This window comes from Chlorocebus sabaeus, chromosome 12 (assembly GCF_047675955.1).
Source record: "Chlorocebus sabaeus isolate Y175 chromosome 12, mChlSab1.0.hap1, whole genome shotgun sequence".
In the NCBI taxonomy this organism is placed as follows: domain Eukaryota; kingdom Metazoa; phylum Chordata; class Mammalia; order Primates; family Cercopithecidae; genus Chlorocebus; species Chlorocebus sabaeus.
Window position 1 is genome coordinate 87015697 of NC_132915.1, and position 19276 is coordinate 87034972.

The 19276-nt window shown below is 41.5% G+C and overlaps 1 protein-coding gene across 4 annotated transcripts in view; it reads right to left on the minus strand.

The window, feature by feature from the left end:
* ASTN2 (astrotactin 2) overlaps positions 1–19276 on the minus strand; it is a 987199-nt gene that overhangs the window by 573135 nt on the left and 394788 nt on the right. For all 4 annotated transcript variants that reach the window (XM_007968251.3, XM_007968252.3, XM_007968250.3 and 1 more), the window contains one exon: positions 3360–3527. In XM_007968251.3, the coding sequence (XP_007966442.1) occupies positions 3360–3527 (168 nt within the window). The remainder of the gene's footprint in view (positions 1–3359; positions 3528–19276) is intronic.

A 19276-nucleotide genomic window follows, 5' to 3' on the forward strand; every position in this document is an offset into this window, starting at 1 on the left:
AGGAATTTACTTTCTAGCAGGGGAGATAAACTTTCAATCATTAACTCAAGTTTTAATCTGGTTTTTAGTCAACAAAGAACTCTGATGATTCCGTAGAAGAAGTCATCCATTCTACTGAGAAGAAGTAAGAAGAAATTAAATGAGTAGGATTGTGGAAGGTAGATGATTAAAGGGTGGGAGGCATTTCAGGTGGAGAGAAGAGCTGAACTGTAGTCAAAAGGTGAAACTTTACATGGGGATGTTTGGGGAATAATTGTGAGTATAAGCAGAGTGAGCAATGGAAAGAGGGATGCTGCTGGAGATGTGTTGGAATAAGAGAGTAAGACCAGGGTATCCTAGAACTCAGATACCTGGATGCTGCACAGTTGTTGGTGATCCAGTTTTTCTAGATCTGCCAAATATTTAACTTGAGTTCTTATGTAAGTGAATAAAAGGGGAACAACTAGAATTGTTTCAAGAAGCATCGGGAGGAAAATTCCCTTCTTCCTTCCTCCTTGTATTATTCTTTGTCTCTTAATTACATGTCAGGCATTATGCTGAATTTTAAAGATAGCAAGAAAAGTGAAACAGACATCTTGAACCTCCCTCCTTGCTCCAACAAAGTTTACAGTCTGGTGATAGTTCCAGACAAGGAAAGAACAATGACTCTGTAAAGGAACAAGGCCATGACATATGGAAGCACAGAAGGCAATGACAGTAGGTGGGAGGGCCCATTCGTCTGTTCAGGGCTAGGGGGAGGGGGTCAGGAATGCCACCTGTGGGAGGAAAGGTGTTTGGGCTGAAAGTGTAGGAAATAAAAAGAAGCCCCTGCTCTCCCATTAAAAGGAAAAAGACATTTTCAAGGAGAAGAAACAGCCTGTGAAAGGGACAGAGGCATGTGAGGGCATGGTGCCTTCAGCGAACCTGCACGTGGGTGGTATGCCTAGAGCCCAGGACACAAGGCGAATAGAGGCAGAAGATGAGGTGATAGAAATAAACACAGTTTTGTCAAGACAATTAAACTAACAAATTTGGCAACTGAGTCATCCCCCATCTCTTGCCTCCTGTGACCCAGGGACAGAAGACTGCCTTCCTGACTCAGGATCTGTAAGTATTTAATCTTTGAACTTGTTTCCTACGGTGGTGTTTAATTGAATCTGTGCTTTCTGTTTGAAGGAGCAGGGGCTATCCTAGGCCCTGGATGTTGGGGAGAACACAAGGGCAGGCTCCCAGCACATGACTGCCTAATGTCAGGCAGACATTAACTGCGCACAGGTTAGATAAACCACCAAGGGTGGCAGTCAGTGTAATCAGGCTTCCTGTGTGAGAAGTTCACAGGATCACAGGTGATCTCCTGGGTCACCATCAGACAACCAGATCTTAGGCTGCCCACCAGGTAAAAGAAGCATCCCGTGAAGGGCACACTGTAAACACCCACACCCAGCCCCACTTTATTTCCCATTTGGGAAGGGTTGCTAGACGTTCTACTACTGGAATCCCAATTTAGTTGGGGGCTCTTAGATCAGGACCCAAATACCCATTCTCTGTTGATGTTTAGTAGTCATCTTGAACTTACACCCAAAACAGCACTCTTTGTCTTCCTCACCCAACCCTGACCTTCCCACGGCATCCCCTGACTCAGTTAATAATAACTCAATGTGTCCCATTGTTCAGACTGAAAAATTTGGAATAATCTTTGACTCCACTCTATTGTTTGCATTCTATTCAAAGCAATAAATTCTGTTGAGCGTATACTCTTAAATATATCCAGAATCTGATCACTGTTCACCATCTTCGTCTCTTACCTCCATGGTCCAAGCCACTACCAACCTTTGCCTAGATTAGAGTAACAGGACCTTTGAACACTCCTGAATCAATTCACCACACAGCAGCCAGAGTGGTCCTATTCAAATGCAGGTCACAGCATGTTGCTTCTGTACTCAGAATCTCCCAAAGACTGTCCATCTTCCTCAGAGTAGAATCTGAAGTCCATATTATCCTATACAAGGCCCTGAGGACCACCATGCCCCAAAACTTCTTCTTCTCAGCTTTATTCTCCTACTCCCCTTCTTTCTTACTCTCTATCTTGGCCCCACTACCAGTGCTAAATAAGCAGCATATTAGGCCAGGCGCAATGACTCACACCTGTAATCCCAGTACTTTGGGAGGCTGAGATGGGTGGATCATGAAGTCAGGAGTTCAAGACCAGCCTGACCAACAAGGTGAAACCACCCATCTCTACTAAAAATACAAAAATTAGCCAGGTATGGTGACACGTGCCTGTAATCCCCGCTACTCAGGAGGCTGAGGCAGGAGAATTACTTGAACCTGGGAGGTGGAGGTTGTAGTAAGTAGAGACTGCACCACTGACTCTTTTATCTCTGTCTGCCTGGAACATGTCCCTCGGATACTGACATGGTTTATTCTCCCATCTCAAGGTGGCTGCTCAAATGTCACCTTCTCAGAGAGGCCTCCCCGACCACACTGTGTATAATGAAACTCCACCCATACTCCCAGCTTAGCACTCTACATGCTTTGTACATCATTCTTTTCCCCTACACCAGCATCTATCATCACCTCACAGAGTCATATAATTTACCTGCTTATTTGACTACTGCAGCACTGTCTCATAGAAATGTTCAGAATGATGAAGATACTCTATATCTATATTGTGCAAAAATGTAGCTGCTAGTGTATGGCTATGGAGCACTTGAAATCTGGGTTGTATGACTGGGAAAACGAATGTTTAATTTTATTTAATTTCAATTAATTTAAAATAAAATGCCACATGTAGCTAGTGGCTACTATATTCCACAGTGCATGTTTAGTGTCTACCCCACTAGCATGTAAGCTTCATGAGGGTGGAGATTTTGCATATTTTGTTCACTGCTATCTTCCCAATACCTAAAAATATGCCTGGCTACTAAAGAAATACCTGTTGAGTGAATGAATGAATACGCTATGAGATTTCCCCACAGCATCTCATTCAATCCTAATGACAGTTTTGTGGGTTGGGTGCTATTTTCATTCTCTTGTACTGAAAGGTAGGCAGTGTCTTGCTCAAGATCACCCAGCTAGTCACAAGAAGATAAGCTCTGAACGCAGGGATATCTGAAGTGCAGACATTTTGCTTGTCTGGAGTTGGGCCAGATGTTCTCTGTGGTCCTTTCTTACTCTGAGAGTCTGTGTTTCTCTAAGAATTTCCTCCCTTAAAAGGCAATGGCAGCACATAGATTAGTGTTAATTAGATTGATGGGCCTTCTTATCCAGTCACTTGTCAATGGCTCAGAATCCATAGTTCTTTAGGTAGAGGGAGCACAGAGCCTCTTTCCACCCAGCCTCTCCCACCCTCTATCCCCATCCCGGCTCCCATGGCTCACCGGTTTCTGGGTCGCAGAGCTGCTCACAGGCATCTGTCGTCCTTTGTCCACAGAGGTCCCTCACCCATGGGGAGGTGGCATTGATCTGGTAATACAGGGAAAGCTTGGCCGGGTTTAACCAGTCAGAGATGTCCAGGTAGCTCCCTTCACTCACCACGAAGCTGCTTCCTATGGGTGAACAGAGAGATGACTACTTTCTCACTGATTTTAAGGTCTTAGCTGATGCTACAGGAACACAGAGAGGTGCGTACGAGTCACATCCCCCAGGTCATCTGATCTCATTTGTCTAAGCGCACTTGCAATGTGCCCGTCATGGTGTTGCAAGCCCATAGGGAGATAGAGGCAGATCAAACATGGGAGAGAATTCAGCCTAGTGATGAACGATAGGCCCTTAGGACTATAGGGAAGTAGGGTCAAATTCAGGATCTGCCTTTAATAGGCATTGACTTCGGGCAAGTCACACAATGCCCCGGGTCTTGGTTACTTCCTCTGTAAAGGAGAATATTAAAGGAACTTACCTCATGGAGTTGATAAGGGAACGAAATAAATTCATGTAGATAAAATGCTTAGCTGGCACCTGACTTATCCTAGGAAATAATGATTAAATACTAAATTTCAAAGGAAATGAAAAAAGCTAATGTCCCTGTCACTCAGGTGTCTCCTCTGGAACAGGGGTCACTGACACCCACAGGGGTCAGGAGGCTAACATTAATAGGAGAGACTGGCTGAGTGTGAAGGCAATAGCATCCAGGTCTCCTACAACGCTTGTGTTGTTTTTGTGTTATTATGAGAAAGAGAGAAAGATATAGAGAGACAGACCAAGATAGAGAAAACAGAGACAAAGTGAGATTTCCAAAGAAATCCCCAGCACCTCTAAGGAAAAGAGCAGCACCCACCCAAGAAAAAAAAAAATGCCCTGATGTTGCAGAACAATAGGGAGAAGGTGGGGTTTGACACACAGGTAACACTGTAGGCCCCAATAAAATGGGGCAGCTATGATACAGCTCCAGCAGCTCTTGCCACATGGAACTAAAGGCTAATGGCACCAGATCTTCAGATTTTCTTCAGGAGAAGCTAAATATTAACATTTTTATTCTAATCAACCAATTTTTCAACATTTATGATGGCTAACATTTCTTCTTGAGTGCTTGCGAAGGCCAATATTCGCTCTAAAATGTTCCTTATTATCCCACATATAGTTGGAAACATACATATATGTATATATTACCATATTACACATAAATGTATAATAATCTATAGATAGAAAGATATTCCACACACATGCACATGTACACACACATATATATACACACACACTTTTTTTGGGAGGCAAGAAACAGAAGCCCATTCAGGGCATATAAGTTGCAAATGGTGAGTGTATGTACGTATAGCAATAAAACAAAACAAAGATAGAATTTCACAGTGGGAAAAATATGTACCCACACAAGACCAGGCTTCACAAAGCTGGACAGGGAGCGTGAGTCTAGATTGATGGCAGATCTAGAGACGGCAGCAGCAGGAGACTTTAAATTGTGTTTTATAATTAACATGACTCAGCTTCTCACCTTGTGTCTACCTCACTGTCAAGTAAAAACAAAGAAACAAATCTTTCTGTGAGTGCAATTCAAGTTCTCCAAAGATAGACTCAGTTAATAAAAATCAAATGCATTCTATGGGGGCCTCTCTGTCAGGTCACATCTGACTCTGCTGGCTGACCTATGGTTGGACTCCTCTTGACTCTGGTGAAAAGCTGTGGTCCAATGAGCAATGGCCAGAGAGGCGGGATCACATCAGACCACACCTGGCTGTCTGAGCGTCTAAGACTGTGGGAGGAGAAGTTTCCCTGGAAATAGTAAGGGTATAATCGGCAATGATTAGCTTCTCTAATTCACACAAATCATATGATTTCTGTCATCCTATGCAGTAAATCCCTAAGTAAAGGCACAGTGGACAACATAATTTTGGTGCAAAAGAAAGAGGCATCTTTGTGAAGTAGGGGGAATAGATAGTATCAGGACTGAGATAATGAAATGACCACATTTCAAGTTGGCCCTAAAGTCCTTGGCAGCTAAGGCAAAAAAGGAAGGAGTCTGTTGGATTCCACATTTCAAATTTCTGGCAGAAGAAGATATGCAAATCTATCTGCAAAGCCATATTTCCACCCCCCCCCCCCGGAAATAAGCCCAAGCAGAAACATGTCACATGGGTCTTTGAGGAAGGCACAGAACATCAGTATCAACTGCAGATTTTTCTTTAAAAAAGCACAGTCATGCTGTTTAAATGGATAATTCTTGTATTTATTCTCACTAAAGACTGAAAGATGGATATTGAATTGTGTCCCAGGACTGAGTTTGGTTAATCCCTCTACTTCAGGAAAGTTACACAGTGCAGTGATAAAGAGAATAGAATCAGCAAGATATGAGCTCACATCCTCACTTTTTTACTTACCAGCTCTACAAACTTGGTCAAAAAAACAAACCCTCAGTTATCCTATATGAAAAGTGTGATACCAAGTACCCTTTCATAGGTTGATATAAAGATTGCATAAGACAATGCATTTGTCTTAGGTCTGAATCACCAGAAAACAGACTCGGAGGCAGACACAAGCGTTCAGGATGTTTTGAGGTACATATTCTTGTAAGAGGATGAGCAAAGTGGGATTAGGCAAAGGGAGAGGTCAAACTAACACACAGCAAAGCCCTCAGCTGATCCCATGGGGAGCTCTGGGGCTGGGATGGTCCTTCAGTGATGTTCCAAATCAAGACAAAGATGTCAGGACTTTCTATCCCCACATCAGCCAGTCATAAGCTGTGAGCTGTCCCTGGAGAGGGGACATAATCTTGTGTGGAGTGGTCCCTTTCAGCGGAAGGCATTGCTCAAAAAATGACTCAGCTGAGAGTGGTCAACCATCCACATTTCTGGCAGCTGGGGAATAAGTGCCTAGGTGCTGACTGGAAACCTGAGGGCAGCATCACAATGTCCACTACAAGCTCTGTGAAATCTCAAGGAACAGGAACTATTTTGATTATTATTTTCAATTCTTATGAACTTAGAAGCTCTAAATGCAATACCAGTAAACAGATTTCTCTCAATTACGAGAAATATGAGTCTCTATGGAAGAGACTGGCTTAAAAAAGCAGGGATAATAAATGGAAAGTTTGTGTCCTCTCAAATTCCTATGTTGAAACCTAATCCCCAATGTGGTGATACTTGGAGGTGGGGCCTTTGGGAGGTGATTACATGGGTGGAGCCTCTAAATGGGATGAGTGCCCTTAGCACAGAGACTCCAGAGAGTTCCCTCACTCCTTCCACCATGGGAGGACACAGGAAGAAGTGGTCATTTGTGAAAAAGGAAATGGACCCTTATCAAACACTTAATATTTTAGCACCTTGATCTTGGAATCTGCAGTCTCCAGAACTGTAAGAAATAAATTTCTGTTGTTTATAAACCAACTGCTATAGTAGGCTGGACAAACTAAGACGGCAGTGTATCCTTAAGGTCTTTAAAAAGATATTATGCAGAGTTACACAGTTGGTTTAATGGCAGAAGGGAGTTACTATCCTTTGAATGTCCTCTGTTCATTCGTGGCATGAATGTGATATGTATTCTGTTCACTTAACCCTTACAACAGCCTTGCAGGACAGGTATTTCTTCCAATTGAACATGAAGTTCAGAGAGAAAATGACATGGTCAAATTTGCACAACCAGTAAGTGGCCAAAGTGGAACTTAAACCAAGATTTTTCAGCCTTTGAAGCTGGAACATTTGCCTTTTTTCAAGCTATCTTGAGGCTTAGGGGTTTTGGTCAGTTGCTTTTTATGGTCCTTTTCCTCTGTCTATAGTAGTCTGTGAATTCTTCTACAGTGCATATCATGTAGAGTTGGAGGACTTTTGCTTTCTCTGATACACTGTGATTTCCTACAGAGAAGAGGTCATGACTCATTAGTCCTTATCAATCCAACTCTCAGTAAAATGCCTGATACATACTAGGACTTTAGTGAATGTCAAGTGCATTAATGAAATCAGAGTTCCATGCTTGACTAGAGGGAAGTTCAATTCACTTCATCATGGAATTGTGAAGCAGAAATGCCTCCACATTGATCCCACAGTTTAATTTTTCCATCCTGTGAGAGCCAGAATATAAGACTAGCCCTTCAGAATCTCCCCAGTTCCAAACTAAATGTCGAACATCACTATTGTGGCTCCTGAGCTCTTGTTCACCGAATGGGCTTATGATGTGTATGGCAAAAGTAGAGAAGGAGGTAGAGAAACTCAGTGAGAAAGGTCAAGGATGTGTGGCAGGGAGGTGCCATATCAGAGCCTGAAAAGAAGTAACTTTGTGCCAAATTTAATGTAATCATTTACCCAACGTTGATTAAATTCCTTCCTGTGTAAGAAATAGACATAGAGACTAAGAAATGGGCTGAATCCATTGAGAAAATTAGGGATAAAACAAGGGAGATCAAATATCTGTCCAGATATCTTTAGTACAACCTAGAGTGTGGTAAGAATTGCCTGAAAAATATAGGCATTGTCTTTGGATATAAGGGAGAGGAAAAAGGGGGCTCAAAGAGGAACACTGAAGAGTTGGCCTTTAAGCTACACCTTGAAGGATGCAAAGGAGACGATGGCATAATGAACTGTTTCCTCCAGAGTAAGTGGTTACCTGTGTGGCATTTATCCCTTAAGGCTAGACTCCAAAACTGGCCTGCACTACTCTTAATCTCTTTACTACTTGCAAGGCATACCACTGAAGTAGCACCTATATGTGCTGTGGTAGAGTGTCATTCATTCACTCCGATATGGCTATGTGCCAAGCCCTGCAGCAGGCTCTGGTTGAGAACGTCTGCCTACTGAGAACTTATAGCCCAGGAAGGAAGATCAGATATGAAAAATCTAAGGTAAAGCATGACTGCCTGCTCCCCTCCCCCTGCCCCTCACTTCCCTTACTTATTTGCCCATCTAGATTGTGCATTTCTTGAAGGCAAAGCCCGGCTTCATTTAACTCTACTATCACTGCCGTGCTTAGGGTAAAGTCAAGGTTGGGTGTGGGCATGTGAGAGAGAACAAGAGAGAAAGAGAGCACTAAGTTTAAGGCATGTCTAGCAGAGCTCTCTGAATAAATTCCATTTATTTGGGAATACAAACTACACAGAAAAAGAATAAAAGGCACTATTCCATGTGTCTCATGTTTTTCTAGTTTTTCTTTGGACCCTCGTTTTATTTTTTGGCTTTAAAGTGTCCTCCCCACTTTACTGACTGTTCTGAGTTCCTTACTACACTCAAATAGATCTCCCCAGAGAGCAATGACTCTGAAATAAATCTCTGCCAAAATTTCAACTTCAAAATGTCATGTTTCCTTATTTTTAAATATATATATATATGTTTTTTTCTCCCACTTTCTTATGGGAATATACATCATCTAATTAGCCAAATGGATTTTCAGTTCAGCCCAATCATTTCGTTATCTAGCATCTGAAGCCCAGCGTTGCTCAGGGGACTGCACGGGCACGGAGGTCCTCATTAACTCTGATCTTCAATTACATTGATTATCAGCCTGCTTCTGTAATTGTGCAGCATAGATCAGGGGGGAGCTGGGGAGCTCAGGCCACTCTGTAGTATACTCTGAAAAGCCAGAGGCACAGCCACGAAAGAAACAGAAGGCTACAGATGAGAACTAAAAATACCACGGAAGGAGGTATCACCAGACAAAATTGCCTGGAGAGCCAGACAGCAGCTGCAAATCCCTTTCATTACACCTCGCATCATGAAATAGACCTCTGAGAACCATGGACAGGAGATTTCAAAAGAAGGCTGTGGTCACAGTGGCAAATGGTGAGCACAGTAACAAAAGACTGTGTGGCTAAAAGATGGTCTTTACAAATGAAGCATAGAGATTGTTTTAGTCAAAAGTTTTTGGTTTTATTTTCCCTCTTTCTTTGGGTAAAAATAATTAAAGATTCCCTTCCTTCTGTTACATCATGAATACCACGGGTCCTAGCTGTCTTGGACCTGGGAGAAACATCTTCCTGGGAACAAGACGAAAAACAAACTGTGTGATGAAGCAGGAATGAAGATCATATCTACTATCAACCCGACAGACTCAAGAAGAATATGCCACTTTTACCCTTCTCCCAGGTCCACAGAGCCCCAAGTCAGGCTTGAATACATTCCACCACCTACCATCAACAGAAAACGATATAAGGGGTGGGTGATCGACTGCAAAAATGTGGTTAAAAACAAGCTTGAGGGTTTTTGAGTATGGGCAGAGGCAACCTGGATAGCTGGGAGCAAACAGTCTCTGAGAGCAACCACTCTGGACGAACATTATTGTGGGGGTGGTTCTCTTACAGGGATCTTTGAGAGTCCTCCTCCGGTTATCTCTGTCTTCACTTCCTGACCTTCCACTCCCAGCTCTCTTTCCTCCGCCATCTTCTTTCCTTTTGCCTTGAATCAACCCCAACCTTTTTCTGTTCCTCTGTATGGTTCCTACTCATTACGGGTTGGACTGTGTTCTGCCCCAAAATCATATGCTGCAGTTCTAACCTCTAGTGTCTCAGAATGTGACTGTCCTTGAAGATAGGGTCTTCAAAGAGGTAATTCAGGTTAAATGAGGTCATTAGGGTGGGTCCTATTTCAATATAATTGATGTCCTTGTAAGAAGAGGGTATTGGGGCACAGGTACACATAGAGGAATGACTATCTGAGGACACAGGGAGAGGACAGCCATCTACAAGCCAAGGAGAGATGCCCCAGAAGAAACCAGCTCTGCTGACACCATGATCTCAAACTTCTAACCTCCAGAAATATGAGAAAATAAATTTCTGTTGCTTAAGCAACTCAGGCTGTGAAACTTGTTTTATGGCAGCCCTAGCAAATTACCTCTGTCTTATTTCTTTTTGTTTGTTTGGTTGGTTTTTTAATTTAATTTAATTTAATTTAATTTAATTTAATTTAATTTAATTTATGTTTTTGAAACAGCTCTAACTCACTCAGGCTAGAGTGCAGTGGTGCGATCATGACTCACTGCAGCCTCGACCCTGGCTCAGGTGATCCTCCCACCTTAGCCTCCCAGGTAGCTAGGACTACAGAGACACTACAGTACCACCACACCTGACTAATTTTTTGTGTTTTTTGTAGAGACAGGATTTCAACATGTTGCCCAAGCTGGTCTCAAACTCCTGGGCTCAAGCGATCCACCTGCCTTGGCCTCTCAAAATGTGGGGATTACAGGTGTGAGCCACTGCCCTTGGCCACTTCTGACTTATTTGACAGCAAATATCTCAAGCTTGCCATTTGCTCTACTTAGTAACCTTTATTTTGTGCTTGGGATACCTATGAATCACTTCTCAGAATAAAGCTTTCAAACATATAAAACCAAATTTATAGTATAGCAAATGTCATCAATAAGTGAAGCACAGTTCTATCGATGGATCCCCTGGAGGTTCATGGAGCTCAAGATAAAAACCCGAGTCTGACCTAAGCTATTTTCATCCACTCCCCAGGTACCAAGTCTGGTGTCTTCTCTGGTTCTAGACACTTCCAACATCACTGGATGGACAGAGGGATTATAATACCCATAAAGTGTGTGAATCAGATGGAAATGACAAAGTAAAGAAAGAAGCTAAGAAAACGCTGAGATGTTCCAGTGGCTATTTTAAAGACAGTCAACCTCTTTCTGTTAATTTTATATGAAAGTACTTTTTTTTCTTTTCATGCTCTGAAGAAGATAGCAACTTGGTTAAGATTGGGGTTTCCTGGAATCGTTACACAACAGATTAGAATTTTATGGTGCTATGATAGCTATGTATCTAATTTCACAGACTATCAGAAAACTTTGAGTCTCTCTAGTCCAGAGTTTCTCGACATTTAATATTTTTATCAAGTGTTTTTAGACATTTTTTCCTAACCACCTCCTACCCATGAAATTTTCATACCAGATATATATTGTATATCTGCTTATACACTGTATGTACTGTTTATATACTATGCTTTCACTGTACGTAGAGTAAAATATTTTCACCCCCTCCCCAAGATCAATTTTTGCCCCTTTGATGACGTTATGTCCTTATTGAGAATGTATGTTATAATCAGACCCATTTGCAGAGATAAGGAAACTGAGGGTCAAGGAAAGGGGTGGGGGATGTGCCTAAGATCCCCCTGGGATTAGTGAAGTAGCCACAGTTAGAACATGGACTTTGTGACACTTAACCTCTTCTGGCCATGAGGGAGGTGGGAGTGAGAGAAGTCAACTGACTCTCTCAGAGCCACAGGTGTCAGAGCCAGACCAGAATCCAAGTGCCATAACTTCTAAGAGCTCAGAGTCTGTGCCAGTATCTTCCACTGACAATCAAGAACCGTCTCGGTGGAGGGGAACTATCACTGGGCTAGAGCTCCCTCCTGGGAGGAGGAAATGCTAATAACTGTGAGAGGACCACTTCATAGAAGAGGCATTGAGATCTCATCACTGCATATCCCAGAAAAAAGACCATGGAGATGAACAGTCCACTGGGATTTGGGGTATTCTGGGTTAAATATATATATATATATAGTCTTCCCTACCTCAGACTTGTGATCAAAGTCTGGCTGAAAACACGTTGCCACAGAATTCTACATGCCTTTATGTATCTGCGGTCTTGCTTCAAAGTTGAGTTAGGGGTGTTTGAGTCTGGACAAAAAAGGTTTGAAGTTTTGACATTTCAAAAAAGTATCTTTTCCCCCAAGAACACAGTGGTTTGGTACCAAACTAGGCAACGGGAAAAGAATAAAATCATGACATGTTTTCCCATTTTTAAAGAAGAATTTTGGCTACAGGTTGAAAGCAGCTGTTTACTTTTAATTTAATTATTTATTTATTTATTTTATTTTTTGGACTCTTTTTATGACTTCATTGGGAATTTAGGCATCAGACCCAATTTTAGTGTTGGATTTCTTTTTTAACTAAGATCTGTGCTTTTTGAATGAACATGGTTGATGACTACTCCTGAGATCCAGAGGTCATTTAGCTCTGAATTACTAATACTGAAAAATCTCTCTCTGTGTCAGTTGCTCAAGTAAGACATGAACTTAGATGGGAACTTTGACAGGAGTCTAATAGGAACAGATTAAATCTGTTTACTGAGCCACTGAGTTGCTGTATGATTCTAGAACAAATCACCTAGTCTTGGTAAGCCTCCTCTATTTCTTAATCTGTACAATGTGAATAATGCTTACTTCATAGAGCATCTATGGAAATGAAATAAGATTCATTTGGATTGCCTATGGATAGTTCCTGGCTAAGGCCTTCATGTTTTGTTATTCTAGGCACAAAATGTACAAGATAAATTACACATTCTATTTACAATCATATATCTGTCTGCATATATAATACATATTACTATATATTTTGCATGTGTATATACAGTTGATAATTGTGTATGCCCATGTATATGTGTATACACATTTGTACATACACATAAGCACAGACAATTCTGTCAACACTGTGTCCCATGTAGATGGCACCTCCTGAAATTGTGCAACATGGTGATCCTGCTTGGGACACAGCCAGATATTAGTTTCATTAAAAAAAACAAAGTCACCTTGCTCTCACCTACTCAGGCTAGACTCATTTCTTCTAGGCTGACTTATCCTAGCAGCTTTTCCCCTGATTGTCACAGTTTCCTGGGATGATCTGCATAGGGTGGGAATGAGGGACCCTACTTGAAGACATGTTGCAAGAATGAGGAACCATTGTAGGGGTCCTAGAAGTATGCCTGGCATATATTAGGTGCAATACATTTGGAATGAAAATTTGTGGCTAAGATATGAATAGCTGAAGAAATTAACAAACAAATGAGTGCACCTTGTGGCCTACAGGACCCACCAGCTTCACTATGCTCCCTGCAGCCCCGTTTCCACTTCTTAGGGTCCACCCTTTTTTATGAGATGTGCTTCTTTCTGCCTTTCCAAGGAATCAGCAGAAACATCAGGAGCTGTTTGGAAAGGACAGCTCACAACTGTGAGGACTAAGAATGACCGTATTAGCAATTCCTCCCCAAATCTCTTTCATGACTACACTGTGGGTTCCATGCCAATTGACCAAATTAGGCATAGGCACCTGCCTGCTTTGTGTCTCTTGTGTCAGCGTGTGTATGTTTGTAAGTGTTCCTGTTTCTCTAGGTCTCTTGCTTTCTGCTCTCTTCTCTTTTGTTTGGAAATGGCTTCACTGGAAAAAGCATAGACCTTGAGGTGGGCACATCTGGATTCAAAAGGTGCCTTGACGATTCATCATTTGAGTGACCCTGGGAAATGCTCGATATTTCTTTTCTCTGCTTCCTCATCTAAAAGAGGGTGAATAGCACTTACCTTGCAGGATTTGCAAGGTAAATGTAAGTCTGTGTATGTGCCTCACTCATTGAATGCACATAGAAAATGGGATTTTTCTTTTTACTAATGCCATTGCTTAGAAATACCACTAGAGGGTAGGTGTTACTTTTAGTCCCATTTTACAGACAAGGAAATTGGAGCTAAAAGAGGTTAAATGTACATGTCTTAAATTGCACAGCTAGGAAACTGACAATGCAAAATTAGAATGCAGGCTACCTGACTCTGACCCCAGAGCTCTGTTAACACATGGCTGCCTTGCATTCTGCTTGCTTCAAGGAAAACCTATCCACATCACTAAGATTTCTGGTTGTTGTATTTATTTTTTATTTTTTGCCTCTGTCAACATACATCGCTCATTACTTCTATAAATACTGAGCTTCTCATGGTGGTAGCTGAAACATAAATCATACCATGTTGAAAGAGAGAGGAAGAAAAAAAACAAAGAAGTCAGGGAGAAGGTGACATAATATTGTAATTCAATACTTAATATCTCCAAAGACATGTAATATATCGTCATGACATTTTCAGGAGATATTTTCTGAAAACTGGACAATAATTCAAATTAATGCTAAGTCTAAATCTAATTGTTTTATGATGCTACAAAGGACTACATGGGGCCAAGCATCCAAAAATCAGCAGTTTCAACAGTCATGTTGATGGAACAAATTTCACTGTCAGGCACAGATGAGAACAGCTGCCTAAATATATAATATTAATACCTGGGGCAATGTAATAATGGGGATCTGCAGCTTAGCCACACTCTAGCCTTCCCAGTAACCAGCCTTTCACCAGTCAAGTTCTACTATGAATTCTGGGAAAGGTAAGGAGAAAAAAAAAATAAGGTTTTTATTCAAGGGCCAAATGAAGGCCCTGGGGATCAAATAGGACCCAGGGTGGCTGAGGTACGAGTTTCTGGTATATGTCGCACGAAAGGTGAATTCCTGTCTTCTGTTCCTGGAGGCAGCTGGTGAAATGTAGTCTGAAGGAGCCACAGGAGACTGGTTGAAACCCCAGCCTTGTCATTTACCACCTGATGGACTTTATGCCCATGACTCACCTCTGTGAACCTTGGGGATCCTGTTCTGCAAAATGGGACAATACCTAACACACACTCCTGTGTGTAATGGCACATTGAGATGTCCATGGTTCATGAAGGAAGCAAGTTGCCCAAAAATAGATAAGGTATTATCTCAGATTTGAAATAAACAAACATAAAAATAGCCATTCAGCGTTTCTGTGTGTGTGTGTGTGTGTGTCTGTGTGTGTGTATGTGTGTGTGTGTGTAGAAAAAATTCTAGAAAGATATACATCAAAAGAGTAATCAACCGGGCAGACTAGTATTGGAAATATCCTAGGAATAGGCAAGAGGGTGAATTTAATATTTGCTCCATTTACACCTGTATTACCTTTTTAATAAGAATGCTGATGATGGTACTATTACTAGTACTTCTATGATATTGAAAACAGCAATAACACCAACCTCAGAAGGTTTGGGAAGGAAGAAAGGGTAGAATATATATAAAATTGTAGTAGTGAGTCAAACACATAGAAGGTAATGAAACATTGGTTTTTTTTTGGTGTCTAGCTAATTGCTAAGAATATGTCCTCTGTTGGAAGAGGCTGAGACATTGGGCCAAGATAGGCGGAAATTGACTAAATATGCCACTTTCTTCTTCTCACACTTGCCTTTGTCCTCATATCCTGAAGTTTCTTCTACACCACCCCTATCTTCCCAGATTATACTCATTTGTCTTCCTTCCCTGGTCCCATCACCTGGAAGTAGCCTGTCTTTCCTCTGTCCTGAAGCCTACCACATGCATCTCTTTTCTTATATCAGTATCCCCACCGGTGCCTTCGAATTTAGCCCACCCTTTCAGAGGAGTCAGCACGTGGCAAGGTTTAGGGCATACGGATGTCTTATTTACCTAGGGAGAGAGTGAGTTTTCTAAAGAAGAAACCATATCTAATTCATCTTTAAATTGGCATCTCTAAGCACAGCGTTTGGCCCTTAGCAGGTAATCAGTAAAGCATTTTGAATCAATGAATGGAGTGACAAATGGTGCTTTAAGGCAACTATTTGTAGAACATTGCCATAGACGTTATCAAATGGAAACAAAAGAGGCAAACCCCACAGTTCCCTCCCCACACTCTCCAGTGGCCCTTCAGATCTTACCTGAGGTTCACTAAAGGGCCTTAATAATATGCAATTTTATTTTTGTTTAGCATTTAAAACACTGCATAACAACCTTACATCCAATACCTCTCTTGATCCTCATAGCAAGAGCTGTTAGAGGTTCTGGAGTTAGGTCTGTTTCATAGCTGTGTGGCCTTGGGCAAAGGTATTACCCTCTTTCGAACTCAGTAAGCTCATTTGAAAAAAATAAAATCAGGAAAAAACAGTAACTACCTGTAGGGTTAGCGTGAGGAAGAAGTAAGTTAAAGAATAAAAAGTATGTATTAGAGCAGTTGGTATTCAATCATATTATACTCAATGTATATGCAGATATGTTCTAGGGAGTTACTTCATTATCATGTCACAGATGGAGAAGTTGAGGTCAGTAAAAGTGCCTTGCCCAAGTTACACACAATTATTTAATTACAAACCTGGAACCAGAATCCAGAAGACCACAGTCCGGGTCCTGTACTTCAGGTCCTGTCACTTTAGCTCTCAGCAGGCTGATTATTGTGTTTAACTTCTGCATGCATTTATTCATACTGTCAACAAATGTTTACTGAGCACCACTTATGTGCCAGGCCTGGTTGTAAAGCTGGGAATTCAGCAGAAAATATAAAAGACATAGCACTTGTCCATATAGAGTATACAACGTGGGGGAGAAGGTGAGCATTAAGCAAGTAAATGCACTAACACTAAGATGATCACACATAGGAATGAGTGCTTTGTAGAAAGGAATAAGCTGCTGTGAGCACCTGATAGGGGTGTGTGTGTGTGTGTGTGTGTGTGTGTGTATTTTATAGTGGAGAAGGGAGATAATCATATTAGTGAAATAATGTTCTTTGCAAAGGGAACAAGATATGTAAAGTTCCTTTTTATTTTATTTTATTATTTTTGAGACATGGTCACATTCTGTTGCTCAGGCTGGGGTGCAGTGGAACGATCATGTCTCAATGCAGCCTTGAACTCCTGGGCTCAAACAACTGTCCCAACTCAGCCTCCTTAGTAGCTGGAACTATAGGTACCTGCAACAATGCCTGGCTAACTTTTAAATTTTTTGTAGAGATGAGATATTGTCATGTTTCCAAGGTTGGTCTTGAACGCCTGAACTCAAGCAATCCTCCTGTCTCGGCCTCCTAAAGTGTTAGGATTACAGGCGTGAGCCAACGTGCTGAGCCTTTTTTTAAAATGTGAAGTTTCTGACATATAAAATAGGTCGGGTTCTATTTTCAGTTGGAACCAATGGTCTAGCAAATGATGATCTAAACTATGGGATACATAGGACATTTGGAGTGTATTTATGCTTTTGCTTTCAAACCTAATTGTCCTTTCTGAGTTGCTAATATCTGGAAGAGCACAGCTAAATAGACAAACCATGGTTTGTGAATCCAGACCAAACCCCATGGGGCACTCCTGCGGTTTACACAACAGGAATGGGCATGCGCAGAGACCCTATAAAAGACCAAACAAGGTTAACATCATCTCGCTGTTTCAAAAAACTAGTCAATTGCTATTTTTTGTTGTTCAATTCATTTAGATGATGAAGCCTTTCTGTTTTTTATAGACAGAGAGTCCAGGGTAGTGTTTAAGAGCAGAAATACAGAGCAAGGCAGCTGGTATTCGCGTCCTGGCAATGCCACTAACTAACCAAATGATAACGATCCAGTTAAATGGGCCTTGGTTCCTCAGCTATAAAAATCTGGATAACAATCTCATAGGAACGTGGGAGGTAATATATGTAAATTAAATTTCCCTTGTTTCAGATTACTCACTTTTAATGTAAACGAGGTAATAGATGTAAAGTGCTTAAAACAGCATCCAACACATAATAAATGCTGGATAAATGTTAGCTATTCTTACTATTTCTACCTTCATATATTTGATAGTTCTACTGTGAAACAAAAGAAAATGCTGCCTTGTTCAAATACAGTTTCACAAAAACAAACACAATAACCAAGACGCCTGCTTGAACAACATATTAGCTTTGGATATAGCAGTGTAACCAAAAGCCCATTCTGTGACTCATTTCTACTTTCCTAACTGCCTGTTCCTGCTCTGGTCCTCAGCCAGGAGTCAGTCTTTAGCCACACCATGGATATATACACATCAGATTGTGTGTGTGAATAAACAAGAGCACACAACTCCTGCTGCCTCTGAGGACTGCAAAGAAATGACATTAAAAGTGAGTGATTTGAAACAACTGAAATTTAATTAAAAACAAAATTAAAAGTTGTTCCAAGCCTGGCACTTCAGCCAGCAAGACTCAGAGGAAATTAGTTAAGTGCTACTAATAGCTGGATCCAATTCACAAGCCTCTATGAGGAGACAGAGTAAAGAAGATGCATACCCTTTAGATGAAACAATTAAAGATCACTTCTGAGAAATAATCTTGCACAGTATCCCAGGGAAATAAAAACAAACAAACAAACAAAAACACAAAAACAACATTATTTGCTGATGTGTTTCTCTTTGACTTCCTCATTTCTATGAAGGAAAAGTGACCTGACATTCCCCTTGTAGCGTCTTCAATGGCAACACACTGATTTTGAAAACTAGACTTAACACGGGAGGTGGGGGCAAATTCCTTTAAAAAATGTTGCCCTCCACTGCCCTGAAATTTCACCTTGCCAATTTATTCATCCTTTGAAATTCCAAATACTCAAGGTGCTTAGTAAAATTGATTCTCCTCCAATAATGAAGATGATTGTCAGCTGGGAGTTGGGGACTCGGCAGCAGCATGGTTAAATGTGCTGGCTGCAAGAGTGCTATGGTGGATGGAATCAGAGTGGGCAGTGGGCAGTGGGCAGAGGGGCTGTGTCTGAGACAAATGTGCAGAGGCAGGTCCGAGAAGTCCATCTGTCCCGGGTTCTCATGGTAGCATGGAGAGAGGTACAGGAGAAGCAGAGAAAACTATGACAGGAAACAGGAAGATATTGAAAATAAAACAAACAACCACCACCAACAAAAAACTGAAGACAATAAATGAGGGGGGTGGGGTAAAGGAAGGGGGAGGAATGACCAGAGATGCAGCATTGAAAGTCTTCATGAACTGGCCAGGAGTGGAATGAACCAGCTTAGCTTAAATACACAAACTTGGATCAGACAGTACATGTCCCTGAACCAAAGAACACTGCTCAGAGCTCTACCCTCCTCTACTTTCTTCCATGTGCTTGTCCAGGGAAAGGAAAGAGAATGCCCATTCCACAGAAAAGCTTTCCTGTGCTCACTTCTACAACTCATCACCCAGTCTGCCCCAACCACGTTGACCTTGTTCCACCTTGTTCAAGTCACCCAAGTGGTTTTGACTGTGTTGTTCCCTCTGCCTGGAACACACACACTTTCCTCTCCCACACAACTTCACATGTTCCTTTAAATGCCA